Here is a 15375-nt window from a genome sequence, read left to right as displayed (position 1 = left end):
CCTGCCACTGTCACCACAGAGAAGAGATCAGTGCCTGACCCTCCTCTTCCCCATATGAGGAAGTTTAAACTGTGATGAGATCTTCCCACAAACTGAGGCTTTTTATCCTGGAACCAAAGCATGCCAGAGGAGCACACCACAGCACTCCCTATGACAGGAATAATGCTTCCCTGATTTGACAAGAAGCAGCTCGGCTGATACACTGCAGGAGTTCTCTTTTTTTTTTTAATTTTAAATTGCTTTTTTATCTCCAGCAACTTCAATATGTAATGATTTCCAGTGACTACTGTGTGCTTTTGCCCTTACTTACTGTGAAGAAACATTGGGCTGGCCTGTAAGTTCATTATGTATAAAAGAGATGGACTTAAAGTCACTTATGTAAGAAATAAAAAATAAAAAATTGGACTACCTGCTAGATAACTTGCAAAATCTTCTTTTCCAGCTAGTGCAAGCCAGGAACTTTTAACAGGGCTTTAGTAAGTGCTCTCCATACTGGAGTTGGACGCTGACCCACAGAATCAAAATGTAGCCATGGCAGAGAATATGCTGGTGATGGAGATGTTCTGCTGTATGCAACTCACTGGGCTGCAGACAGGTTCTGGGGTGTTCAAAAGCTAATCAAGTAACAGGAAGCTTTTCTTTAAAGTAGAAATTCTGCTATCTTAGAACTTGTCCAAGTCATGGTATATTTTCTCAAGCACTAGAAAAAGCACCTTTCTCATTTGGGAGATATCCCTCTGAACAGAAATTACACCGTGTGGATTGCTATCAGACAATATTATTTTGCAGTCCTAAATCTACATCATAGGAACCCAGAAGCTGCCATTGGGGCAGGCTTACAGGTAACTATAATCAATGTCTTTGCAAATCCCAGACAGCTCAAAGGTTCCCTGTAGCTAAAGGGAAAACCTAACTTGTATCTCCTTTACTATAACTAGAAGATTTAGTTTTACTTCTGAATACAATGTATGAGATTCTGCTCTCAGTTCAATGTTACATACTGACCTCTCAAGTTCAGTGGTCTTTACAACTGCTTGCAAGAGAGCTATCTGAAATTTACATTCATGTTACTGAAAGCAAGTTCTAATTCAGAAATTTCATCAATTGTTTCTATCTGTAGATATTCTGGCAGTAAATAGTCTGATGCTATACTTACCAAGATCACTGGAACAAACATATTTTATTAATGCATGTTTAGCAGGTTTTAAAATATTCATAGTTATCTATACTTTTGTTATCTGGCATGGGCAGGTTACACTTTTAAAAATACATGGAATCAGTTACTAGTGTCACAATCATGTAAACTGAAGTATTAGAGAATTCTTTACTGCATTTTTTCTTGCACTAAAAAATACTCCAAACCTCCTAATCTGTATATTAAGAACTTCCATTGTCAGATACAAAATATCTTTATGGCAGCATTTGCTAATCTTCCCTTAATTATTCCCAATATCCTCCTATTTTACCACATATTTATCATAAATAAAATATAAAACACAGATATACTGTGAAATCATCAGCTTGTTTTACTGGAACTCTACTGACTTTAAAAGCGGATGTGTTGATTCACACCTATTGCTGTCAAGTGTATGTGCACACAGATACACACATGCATATATTTTCTGCCTAAAGATACTTTATGCTTTGGTGAGACAAAAAAGACATATATTTACAGAATAAAATTCAATAGGGAAATTTCCAGTATTAAATTGTACTTTAAAAATTCAAAGTCTGTTGGTTAGCAGGGCCAGGAATTAAATGTACTTCTGCAACAAACTGTCAGTATAGGCGGTTTCATAAGAAACATGTTGAAACCTTGACAAAAATACTGCTTAGACCCAATGACAATCATTCAGTCTTAAGCAATTGAGCTGAATATCCTTTCACAGATGGCAGCTCTCCACTATGACACCACAGAGTCCTCGGTCACCACTGAAAGTTGGGTGGTTTTTTTAAATGATGAGGGCTGTTGGATACTGTTGCATCTCCTGTGTGGGTTTTCCACCCTACCCCTAACTCCTCAAAAGAGAATTTTAAAATTGTACACCTACTACTTAGCACAAAAATAATTTTTATATCAGTAACAAGTGATGCCTTTGAAATGATACCTCTGTCCTCCTTGTATGCGAAAATAAACACTATGTGAACTATCAGACCAGAGCTAAATACTTACTGTAATTTGAACAAAATCGTCTTAGGAGATTGGTTGCATTTTGACTATGAATACAGAGAAGTTCAATAGTATTGTATGCACTTTTGTTAGCAAACAATGTACTGAAATAACTGAATCTCAACAAGAATTGCCACAGGTAGATAACACAGCTCTGGTATCTAAAGACCAAGTTCAGAACTTACATTTACTTATAGGTAGGATGTTCATAGATTAATACCTTTGGAGCTTAAATGAATTTATCAGATAAATAAATTTCTGTTGTGAATCATTTTATCAGCTTCAAAGAAAAAATGTTTTAATTTTTTTTAATTTAAAATTTTAAAATTTTCTGCTCTATGTTTTCAGAACATAGACAGCTGAATATTTAGAGAAAGGACTAGTATCAAGTTGAGTCACCAACACTGAATATTTGTCAATGTTAGATATCCTGCTACCTTTTTTAAGAAAACTAACAGCTCAGTTTCTTAAAAAAAGAAAAAAAAACTGGAAATTGTATGTTTTCTATTTGTATTACAAACAACAAACTCAAATTTTGTCATACGTTTTTGCTTACATATTTAATCAGGTGCAAAATCCTATCGTGTCAACTAACTGGTCGTACCTATACACTGACAGCCGGCTGCTAAATCAACGGACTGTTGAAAAAATTGTGGGGAGTGAGTCTGGAGAACATAGAACTATTAACAATGAAAGTGATGACAATGACAAACCCAATTTCAGATCAGTAGGCCACTCCTTTGAATTAACAAAGATCACTGGGAATGAAAAGTTATTTGGTACCTTGAGTATTCTCAACACAGAGATAAGACAATTGTCATACACTATTATCTTCAACTCATTTTCTCTGAAATCAGAATCAAGTCCCTGAACATAAAGGAACACCACTTATAAAGCTTTACTTACCAGTGTATCTTAAACTAACTATATATTGCTGGAGGGATATTTTATACAGAAATAAGATACTGCTTCAAAAAATATGTATGTAAATATCCATATTTTTAAATGAATATGTAAGACAACAGATACTTGAACCTTTAGGAGTTTTTACTTCAAGTTAATACTAGGGAAGGAAATATATTACTGCTATACAACTGAGAAAGCTAGATAAAGAAATTAAGTACAATGGCAGCTGGACTGTTATTTATATTTTCTGCTAAAGGGAGCTAAATAAATCTGACTGCTTACTGTCCTCTGCTGTAGTCATTGAAGTCCAGTTGCTATAAGCATTGCCATAACCATTGGAGGCAACCACTCTCATCTCATACTCAGTGTAGGGCTGCAGGTCTCCGACCCTGTGCTCTAAGGAAGCAGTAGGGCTGGGATGCAAACTGCAAAGAAAAACAGCACGAGTTACTTCAGAACACATTCCAGCATGTCAAGAAAGACTAAAACATTTTGTCTTGTAACAAGACCAGCCACCCTAAAGGTGAGCTGTGTTCAAGGAAAGGGGACTTTTCTTGCTCAGCAGTGGATGGTGGCCTTGCTGCGCTCTGCGTACTCTAAAATGTCACCAGCAGAACGCCGCCGCCGCATCTGGAGTCGGTAGCTGGGCGTGCCTGGGGCATTGTTGCGAACTGGTGTAGACCAGACAACCTGAAGACTGGTCGGAGTGGCAGATGAAAGCCTTGGAGGCATCACGCCATCTGGAGCTGTTGAAAAACATGGATGAATTAGAGCAGAGAAAACCATGGAGAACATATGCCGTGTGGAAACAGAATGCTCCATATACTGGAAAAACTGTTCCTCAGGATCAACAGTAATGTTAACATGGTCCATTTAGTTTAACATTTTCACTACTGAACAATGCTGATTCTTAATTTTCTTCTTTCCAATACGTGAATATCATCTTGCTAAAAGCAAACCTCCAAACACCAAAAGTAATTCAGAAGCAACATATTTTCTACCACCTGTTCAGATATTATCTACTTCTCCCTGTGCCCAGCTCTGCCACCCTGAGAAGCTACGGAAATGCTCATAGATAAGTTACCCAGCATAAGTAACATTGATCAGACTTCTTATCATTCAGATACCTTCTCACCCTTACAAATAAATAATAATTTAAAAAGAAAACAGAAGAAATTTTAAGTTAAGAACATCTTTAGGTAGAAATCAAAATAGATTCGCTGAAGTTTCAGTCTGTGTTTTGTTAAGGAAATTAATTTTTATGAAGTCCAAGCAACTGCAGATCAAAATGTGTCAGTAATGACACCACCAATGACCTTTAACTGCTGCAAATTTCACTGCATGCAGTAAAAAGAACTATGACAATTTACACCTGTGAGTTTATGGCTTTGCTTTTTCTTTAAAAAGAGATCAATCTGTTAAGAAACTTTATGTATTTAAACACATCTGTAACTTTTATATACAACACATGTGTAGCCATATCTCTGTAGCTCTTTTCTAGAGTTAAAACACTGGAAAGTTACTGCCTTTGTCATTTATACTCTTGTATAATAGTTTTGCTTTTCATGGTCCAGTAGTTATAATTTGCTTTTTTTTCCTTTGGTCTTTCCAACAGAAATCCTTTTTCATTGCTGTTATTTTCTTCTTGTCTCTATTGAAGAAAAACCAGTCTCACAGATCTCTAACTTAAAGTGTAGTTGTAAGCCTCAGGGACTAAGTTGCAAGTTTTAAGATGAGCAAACAGTAATTTACAGTAAGCTTTATGATTTTCATTTACCACCTGTGTATGAGGTGGTTACTAAGAGGGGAGAAACAGACTTTGTGATACACTGTCTGAGTCATTCTCTCCCTGAGACAGGTGAAAGGATGCATCAACTCTGAAAAAGAAAGACATCAGTCACATACAATAGTTTTTATTTATACTGATATATACATTAACAGACTCTGATATTTTTACTCTGATTATACTTATATCTGGGGCACTTCAACATTTTTCATCTCTAGATCTAAACTGTATTACAGGGAAAGGCATAAAACATGTCCTGCTCCAACCTAAGAAACTTTTTCCATATGTTTCCATACTTTTTTATTAATTTCAAGGTCTGTCAGTTCTCATACAAAATTTTTACTAAAAGCTGGCTTCTGGGGTACTGGAGTTATCACGTACTTCTGACAGTTGGCCCCTAGTCCTACAGCCCTCCCGGTTGTTCTCAGGACAAGATGAAGTAGGAGAGAACCTCCAGCTTCCCTCATTCCCTTCTGCTCCTCTCTGTCACTGTGAAAAAGAAAACATATAATATGGGGGCCTGTGTTTGGATGGCCCTTCCTGCTGCTGTTGTCTACATCTAGGAAAAAAGGCTCTGGTAAATCCCTAGTAAACCTGAAAATCCTCCTGTTTCCAAATCCAGAAAATCTCTGAGACAAACATAATTCATGGTCTGCAAATCCCATGCCAACACCTTCAAGGCCTATAAAGAGCTTGGGAGCACTTCACCTCAGAGGGAAGAAGGTGGCTGGCTCAACTTAAACAGCCCCAATATCCCTCCTGAGGATATCAAAAACAAGTATTTGCACACCAAATGTTGCTGCACATGACATTCAGTCTCGCAGTAAAATGGAGAACACATTTATTTACCTTACATAACATTGTTTTGTTTAGCAGCAACATAAGCAGAGCTGTGTTTAAGTTGCGCGACAGAAGGTTTTAAAACTTGTGGATGTAAAGGGCAGTACTCACAGATCATCATGTATTATTTTGGCATCCTATATAAGGTGATTCCTGAAGTTGAAGTCAAACCAAGACAGCACAAGAAAGATAACGCAATTGAACTAAAAATTTTTAGTTCAAGGTTTTTAAGTGTTTTTCTAAGCTGACACCAACAGAAAGAATCAATATCCCTTCAAAGCTGGGTACTACTTAATTTGAAACTAAACTGTCTGCAGATTAGAATACGCCAGTTTTTAAAGTTCACAAAGAAATTCTACACAGCAAAAAAGGCTACAACTAAAAATGAATCTAATTAGCCGACCTAGTAATTTGGCCAGGAAGTCAAAGTTCACGTTATTGAGGGGACAGTGTGAGGCAACTCACTGAGGAAGCAAAAGCGTTAAATTTTTTTGCAGCTCTGTCAGGACACATCACTTCACCTTTGTCTTTCATTTACCAATCTGTTAAATGGAGATAATAATACTTATCCTTCTTTGTAAAGCTCTCTGAGATCTACAAAGTAAAAGCTCAGATTAAGCTTTATGTATGTATAGAGGTGGCTATTATAGTGATACAGGAATGTTCATCAAAAAACAAAGATGTAGCTGTCTAAATGTCAATAACAATTCCACAGTCTGGATGTTATTTTAATGGCGTAGGTAATCTCAGCTAAATGTTCAAATCTCTTCTACCAACAAAAGCACAGCATAGGGACGAGCAGAAAATTTGGACAAATCTCTACTGTGAAAGTCGCCTGACCCTGAGTCTTGTTGGTAGAACAAGCCAAGCCCACTACTTTCAAACCAACATGTTTCAATATACAGCAATTGTATTTACCTGAATGGCTTCCTGTAGCCCACAGTGAATTTCCTCAGCAATGTACTAGTGAGTGTTCTCCAAAGGAATGGGGCAGGAGGGTACAGCAAATAAATTGTCAAGTCTCTGCTGAGTCATAATGAGAAAGGTGCTCTATTAAACTAATCACGATTTGCTCATTAAAACAGCAGAGCACTTACCCCCCAAAATGGTAATTCTAATTTGCACACAAAACATCCTCTGACTATTTCAAGCATTCCTCATCACCAAGGTCTTCAGTGTAACATTTCCCCCAGCTTAACCCTTTTTATCCAATCCATATCCCCAAGAGACTCCTCACTACCCAAGTAATAACTGGCAACAAGCAATAATTCTACTGTGAATTTCTCAACAGAAGAGCCATGTATCTATCAGCTTGATATATCATCTTTAAGATGCAGTGTTGCTCAAAAATCTCCCCTCGAGCTTTAATATGACCCTCAGGGGGGAAGCACTCCACTTGCAACCTACTGAATCAACATCTAGCCCAGTAAATCCTCACTTAGCAGGGCAGAAAGTCATGCTTTGTATATCAAGAGACTACAAAGGCAGAATAAAATATTTAATCAGATGTCAATTCTAATCAAATAATTAATAAATAGTTCCACAAAAGAATAAAAACTGAAGATTGTTTCAAGATGACAATGATATATTGTATTCCAAATACTCAGGTACATGCAGATGGATTGAGAAAGATCTGATCCCTCTTCAGCCAGTAATGTGCTAAGCAGCCTTTGAAAAGTGTTTCAACTTTTTGCTTCAATTTCTTTATCTTAAATAACATGTGCAAAAATAGTCAGCTTTGTAAGTATTTGTTTATTTTAGGACAGCAATCATGTGAAATTATTGTACTTAAATGTTTATTCCATGTTGAAAGCATATTTTTTTTCTGAGAGCTATTCATTATATTTATCATTAGGATTTATCTGAAATGTAAATTTTCTGAAAGTAGACGACTTTCAGAAAGTAGGACTATTAAAAGGTGAACTACTATTAGGACAATAAATGATTATTTAATTATAAAAATGTCTCCTTTCATAAGAAGAAGAAAAGCCAGAAGAAAAGCAGAGCTTGATTACATATCTATAAAATTGGTACAAACTCACACCAACTTTGAAGTGGCACCCTTTTTAATAATGATCAGATATACTGACCCCAATGTATCCATAATATCTCCAGATAGGCATCTAGAAGATTTTAGAGCTATGAATATGTAATTCTATAAGTTGCCACATCTGCATATATAAAATGTTTAGCATTTGTATCTTATCAAAATATATTTCATACATATGGATGCAAATGATAGCTGCAGGGATTTAACTATAGGGGAGAAGTAAACTAGGCTCTTAAGCATATGCACCAAAATAGCAAGGAAAAGTTCCACTCAGACTGCCTTTAGATGAGTGTCTTGCTCTGTCATGACTACTCTTCCTCTTTTCCAGGTTCAATTCACAAACCCTGTTTCTTTATCTTATGGTAGGTACTCCTGATTCATTTTCTATTTTAGGTGCCCATACTGAGATCATCTTATTATGGCACTTTTTATGGCAATACGTTCTGCACTTCGACATTTGTTTCTTCTGATTTTTGCAGGTATACTTGTTATCTAGTGGTTTGCTCAGTCCAAATAATTCCAGTCATTGCACTCCCCATAATTCTCAACTTGAGCATGTGTTTTAGTTTCATTTCAGAGAAAGACAGGATATGATGCTGGGCCATATGTCATCACTAGAACAGCATGCTAGTTATAAACCTTTATCTCTTGGCAAAGCAGATTGCTTTTTTTTATTTCTTATCTTCACAGGTTCAGCAAAGTTTACTCTGGTTTGGTTTTTAACTCTTTCCCCATTATTTTTCCTTCTCAGCGTATACCAAATATAAGAGTTGTTCCTGTTTTTTTCATTTAATATATATGTACAAGCATATTATTTCTCCCACTCTCAGTGACTAGAGAATGAATAGAACATTTTTGGATTTTCTTTCTAATTTTATAATTTCACTGCTGGTTATTTTCAGTTACAGATATAGCTCCACCCAACAATACATATACCAAGGACAATACACCCTTATTCAATGCATATCCTTGCATTGAATTGCATTTGGAATGCATCCTTGCACTTTGGAATGCATAATGTGAAACGTTTACGGTGGCCCTCTTGCTATCCCCTCTCTGGCACATTTGTCTTGGGAAGAAAGGAAGCTCTGATTTAGCAAAAAGCAAATTGAGAGATATAAAGAAGTAGCTTAAAGCTTTTGTAAACTTAGAGGAAATCCAAACTTTTTCATACCTCATGTTAGTGAAATTTTCTTTTCAGAAGTATAATATAAACAGGGTACACAAATATCTTGTTCTCTCTTCATGATCTATCCTGTTTTATACCTCTGCTTTCTGCTGTCATAGTAATTTCATTTGAAAATAAACGGCTTTGTAAATCTATTCAGATGATCATTTTAGCATTAATTCTTAATGTAACCTGTATGTCACAATATCATTAAGAAAAATAAAAATAAGATATTTGAAAAATATCCAAAATTAATCTTTATCTGGATTGAGTATGTAAGCTCTAACTGTGGATTTTTCTACACTTTCACTATTTGGTATTCCTAGCTGCAGAGCATAATTTTGGTAGGGCCCTAAAAATCAACTTGGGCTTTACTCCATGACCTGCAGACACGCAGTTTAAGACAATTGTCTTTTGAAATCCCAAAGCAGGCTTACTTATTCTTCATTAATACTCTTCCAGAAAAAAAAACAAAAACAAACCAACCAACCAAACAAACAAGCAAAAAAAAACAACAAAAAAAAACCACCAAAAAACAAAACAAAACAAACAAACAAAAAAAAAACCCAGAACCAAAAACTAAAACAATCAGACCTTCCCCTCATTTTAATGAACTTTTCTTCATGTATAACCTCAACACCTGCAACCTGGGCGAGATACTTCTTTCCTAAATGTTACATTTCACTGAGGTCAACAATATAAAAATGTTAGGTGGAAGTTTGTCCATCTTACTCAGCAAGAACTTTACTAAACTCTGAAAGCTACAAAAGAATGCCAATAAGCAATTAGCTGAATGATTAATTATTTTAATACCTGTAGTAAGGACATTGGCTAGAATTTATAACTGCCCAGTAAAACTAATTATTCAAAAGGACCTTTCAAAAGGATGACAAGCCAGTAACTGCCATATAACAAAATTAATTTTTTTAAAAATACTATGAAAAAAAACCATAAGGAATGGTTTTACAAAATCAGGCAGAAACTGCAATCAAACAAAGAGCTCTTGCTGGTTAACTGACTCTGGCTACTGGAAAATGAAATATCTCTGTAAAATATCTTTAAGAAACTATCAGATCTGCCTGTTTTAACTTACGGGGACAGATGTGCCAAGAGCAGTGGGAATAAGATCCTGTCTATCATCATGCATCAACTTCAGCTTCCTGCATGAAGTAGCTTTAGAAATTAAGTTCAGGAGGTTTTTTTGGATTGCAATTATTATTATTATTATTATTGGACTTTTTTGTAGTTGGTTGTTTAGCAGTTTTGGGTTTAGGTTTGTTTGTTTTTTCAAAGGAAAAAGATGAAAGAATTTGACATCATCTTCAAAATCTTACAGCTTTCTTTATAATTACTATCTGGCATCAGAGAGATATAACCAGAGGCAAGCACGGTACCTTCCACACTGATGGCAACATCTCTGGTGATTGCTGGTGAGGACTCTTGGCTAAATAAAGTCTCTTTCTTAATGTTGATGCCAGAATTTCAGAGTACTACTGGGTGGCTTTTAAGTTTGTAGCTTCTTGTTTGAAACTAAACAGTTCTTAGATTGTTCTGGAAATACTGAGACTCCCCAAAAGCAACAAAAAACCCCCAAATTTTATTGCTCATGGTTGGGAAAAGCCCAGGGAAGAAATTTTAAACCCATGTAGTTAAAAGAACCATAAAGATAGACACATTAGAATCTTCAGCTTTGCAGAAGTTTTGCAAAGACAGAGAATGTTTCCCAGGATACACAGAAATTTGTGTCCTGGGAAAGAGGATACACAGCAACGGGATTAAACTTCTGCAAAAAAGTTTTCAAATCTCTATCAGAAAAAACAAATGCTTACTGAAAATGAGATAACTTATAATTTTGAGGAAAGAAGATGGCACAAGCTGATTTCCCAGTTAACTCTTTTTCAGCCTAATAATTTATTTAATGGAAATTCTAACATTATAGAAGAAGAGAAAGATAAAAGAAAAAGAAAAAGGCACAGAGGTGGTGATGTTACAGGAAGCATATGCATTGTTCTGAAGCATAATCTCTTAAAAATTAATTTTTAATATTGATTTATTCTATGATTGAAGGAAAAAGGATAACGCCAGATATTCAAAACCAGAAAGCACCATTCTACTTGAACAAGTGGATATGGCTTCTGCAGATGATTATTAGCTATACAGGGCTGTCAAGCATTGGAACAGACTGCCCAGGGACAAGGTGGAGTCACCATCCCTGGAGGTATTTAAAAGATGTGCAGATGGAGTGCTTAGGGACACAGATTAGTGGTGGACCTGGTCATGTTAGGTTAATGGTTGGTCTTGATGACCTTAAAGATCTTTTCCAACCCGAATGATTCTATGATTCTATATCTCCATCCAACGTGGCAAAAGAAACTAAGAAAATACAGCAACCTCAGCTGAATGGTAAAGAAAATGGGATACTGGAAAATATGTGAATGCTCTTACAAAATAAGAAGTCTCATTAAATAAGAAGTCTTTTCATACTGCACTCCTGCAGTATGGATATGCTGGTGGACTGTTAAAGAACAGACCACCCTCAGTGCTACCAGTTGATCTGCATTTTGACTGATGCCTCAGTTTATATATCCCTGTATGTACAGACTGGAGAACAATGCAGGGGGGCAAATAAATTAGCTCTGCAATAAGATTACCTGTGGTTATTTTTAATCCATAAATTTCTCTGTGGTACATAATGGATGGTGTGAAATACTACCATTTCTGATGGAAACCAAGCTTGAGAGTGCCCATAAATAGAAAATAGATCTGACAAGATGACAGATTAGCTGGTGTTAGGGAGCCACTACACACAGTGGGTGGTGCAGTCTTATTATATCTTGAATATCCTACAGGTATCTGTGAGATCCAGGTCACTGGACTACCTTTTGGCCACGAAACAACTGCAGCCAGAACAGACTTCTATCTCACAAATTCTTTCCTTACTTGCAGAAAGAGGCGGAAAAGAGATTCCCTAAAGTTTCTGCTCCTAGTAATCAAGGCAATACAGAGCTGAATTTTGTTCACAGCTACTACTTAATTCTTTATTATATATATGGTAATCACAAAAAGACTGACTCAGTATCAAAATGAGTCAAAAACTCTAACTTTACAGACTGGGAGTCTTGTCTTTGCTTGGAAGAAGTATTGTTCACCTCAAGACAGTAGAAGTCATGTCGGTAGAATACCAAGTGCATACGTCTTTGAAAATTGTCTTCTTAAAGTTCCATCAAGTGTCTTGTAAAATTTTGCTCCCTGGAAGTCTGTTCCAGTAGCAACCACATTCTCACAAATGGAATTTAAAAAAAACCCAACTAACCAAAAAAAACCCTAGCAACCCCCCCTCAACAATACACTACTTTGCTCTAATCTTCATGCTATTAAAAAGCATATTAACTTTTCCTGTTCACCTGAGTTGGACAAGGCTGAAAACAAAAATACCAAAGCAACAATATCTATTAAGTAGAAACTCTGGTCTGTGTGTCATCTTAACCTGCTTCTCAATTCACTCTATGGAATTCAAAGCATATAGACTTTGAAGTAGCCTATATTCTCTAGTTTTCTTCTGCAAAGTATAGTATATGTCAGATTCAGACAAAATACCAAAAATTACTGTATATTTTATTAAAAGCCTATTTTTATTCTCTCTGTCTCTTTTTAACAAAAGTCTAATTTAGCTGTTGTTCCCTTAGGTATGAGGTACACAGTTCATAATTCATTTGATATAAAATGTCAGTTTAGATTTTTGCACTTCTTTGATAAATGAGAAAAAACATGTACATTTCAATTTCCTTCTACGAGGTTTCACTAACAGAAGCCCCCCTCCCATTGTGCTGCTCCAAAGACCTTTGCGTTAAATTAAACATCAAGATTCAGAAACTGTAGGGAATGATATTTCTAAGACATACAGTACAAATACATGAGACTAGGAAAAAAGGTAATGATTTTTCCTACCAGTAAAGTGATGTCTCCCAAAGAGCATCTTTGATCCTTGAATTAGTTCTCAGTTATAATTTAATATATCAAAACTGTCAGCAGCTTTCCTTACATTTAAACATAAAGTGATATAGTCTGCTCCACAAAAAGTAAAATACAACATTCAGGGGCTTCCTTCCCCCCACCCCCAACGTGTGCTTGTGACTCTGAAGTCCATCAATATTAATGAGGAAAATCTGTGTACATCAAAGGAGACAGCAAAGAATTAATTTCATTGTATCTGTCATCATTGCTAGTATGGAGTGGTTTTTTTCTATATAACCGAACTCTGCCATTGATCAATGTGTAAAATTCTCAGTGGTGTAATCCGCACAATGGAACAGAGAACAATCAAAATTTTAGTTTTGAAAATAAAACTGATATAATTAGGAAAAATAACAACAAAATACTGTGTATTATTCTCTTATGTAACAGAGGAGGCCAAGGCTGACAAATCTGGACCACCGCATTTACAGAGTAAACAAGAATTCTTATCACTCCTTGAAATGCCAACTGCAATGCTATGGCTGTCACTTCACGTTACGGTCCAGTCCAACAGCTGCGGTATCAATAAATTAAGCTGTATTAGAAAATAGCAATAGGATCACATTCTGATGTTCATGCTGAGCACCAGCACTGATGAACAACATGCATCCAGAGTCATAAACCACAGAACTCAGCATCTTCTCCTCTTGCCCTCTGTGTTTCTGCCATGCACACTCCCTCACCTCAGCCTGGGAAGTGTCATCAGCCCCACGTTACAACAGTATCTGCTCTCTTTTCCCCCAATAAATGAGACTTCTCCCTACACCCAACAGCAGAGTTTCAACAGGATAGGTGGACAGTATTCTGCATTGCCTGCTTAAGAACCCAGAAAATAATACACTGCCCAGCAACTGGGAGACAAGATGAATGATCCAGATCTCCTTTTTTTTCAGCCAGTGCTCTAACAAAGAAAAGCTATGAAAGAATATGAAAGGTAACACCTCCATTTCACCTAACTGTGGCAGAAATCCCTGACTGTTTTTAACCCATCATAGTTTCCCACTAAATATAGCATTTCAATTGAGAGAAATATGATCTAGGTGTTATATACTGAAGCAAAATATTTAATATTTACAGTGAATAAAAATCAATTCGGGCAAGACTATTCCCACACAGAAGTAATCTGTTCAAAATATACAGCTGACTTCTCTGATGAATAGGGTAAAAGGATTACAGTCTTTTATAGCCAAGCTATCCACACAGGAATGTTCATACAGCATTATTAAGTAGCTACCCATCAGTTAATGCCCTGTTCTAGAGACTTTCAACAAATAAACCATTTATATGAATTATCTCTGGGCTTCATTTCCTTAGATAATACTGAAGAACACATAAATTCACTGGAATTGGTGGTAGTGTGTCAATATACAACAATAAATCATCTGCTCACAAGTATTTTTACTGAAAAGACCTCGACTACCGTCGTCTTGTTCAAAATCAGGTAGCCTAATTGATTAAAAGTCATTTTAACACCATTGTGCTTTATTCAAACCAAAACCAGGCTGAATGTGCTCTGCCTTCTGTGCCACAAGACATTGCAGAGCATTCACCCCAAAATACATGCACTTTTCATCAGAGAAAAATGAATTTTTCAGCTAAATACCTTGGCAATACTTACTCTCTAAAATACAGATTTTCTTCAGTCTTTTGACAAAAAGTAAAGAGCCAGAGGAACCTTCCTCTCCTTTGTTAATTTTTCAAACATAGGGCTGAATCCTCCATGCAGAAAATTTACAGCTGATTAATTCAGATTACAGCCATCAGTTGAGTATTTTGGACAGCAGTATCAATTTCTTATGAATAACCCTCTCAAATAGGCTACTTAGTATGTAAGAGTGCTCATAACTTCAACATAAAGAAAAATAGAGAAGTATTTTTTCTTTATATAATGCCATCTCTTCAGTTATTAAACTTCTTTTCTTTATATATATATATATTATTAGAATATTTTTGATAATCTAAACTCAGTCAACCTGATGCATGCATTTTCTCTGTACATACTGGCTGCATTAAACTATGGTGACACCTTTCACAGAGAGGCAATCCCCCAGCCTAAGCTAAGAGACAAGAAAAAAGGCTGACAAACTTTGTGACATGTATATTATGCTTTCCAGCATGAGGAGGAATATAAAATTTTCTTTTACCTTCTGTTGCTAACACATGCCTCTCTCTCTGTCTGTAAAATGAGAATAGCAATCCTCACCTGAGAAGCCTACTGGAAATCTGAATTAGCAGATACATTTGTAAAAATCATCAAAGTAAATAGGTCAGTATACAAACAGTAAGGGTTAATATAATTCAATACTGGACATATCCCCCAGCAACATGAAATACATTAATTCCCTCTCTCATTTTACTCAGCTGGAATTAATCTAAGAGCATAGTATTTCTTTGTCAGAGGAAAAAGCATGATCTGCATAGAGATCCAAAGATAAAAAAGA

At 36.0% G+C, this 15375-nt stretch overlaps 1 protein-coding gene across 12 annotated transcripts in view; it reads right to left on the bottom strand.

The window, feature by feature from the left end:
* USH2A (usherin) overlaps positions 1 to 15375 on the bottom strand; it is a 374435-nt gene that overhangs the window by 135825 nt on the left and 223235 nt on the right. For all 12 annotated transcript variants that reach the window (XR_008429695.1, XR_008429696.1, XM_053936908.1 and 9 more), the window contains 2 exons: positions 3672 to 3822; positions 3359 to 3501 (listed from right to left, as the gene is read on the bottom strand). Coding sequence is in view for 10 of the 12 variants with exons in the window: in XM_053936908.1 (XP_053792883.1) it covers positions 3359 to 3501; positions 3672 to 3822 (294 nt within the window). In the remaining 2 variants the exon portion in view is untranslated. The remainder of the gene's footprint in view (positions 1 to 3358; positions 3502 to 3671; positions 3823 to 15375) is intronic.

Source organism: Vidua chalybeata, chromosome 3 (assembly GCF_026979565.1).
Source record: "Vidua chalybeata isolate OUT-0048 chromosome 3, bVidCha1 merged haplotype, whole genome shotgun sequence".
Lineage (NCBI taxonomy): Eukaryota > Metazoa > Chordata > Aves > Passeriformes > Viduidae > Vidua > Vidua chalybeata.
The sequence above is the reverse complement of the archived record's forward strand: the minus strand, read 5'-3'. Positions and strand labels throughout refer to the sequence as shown.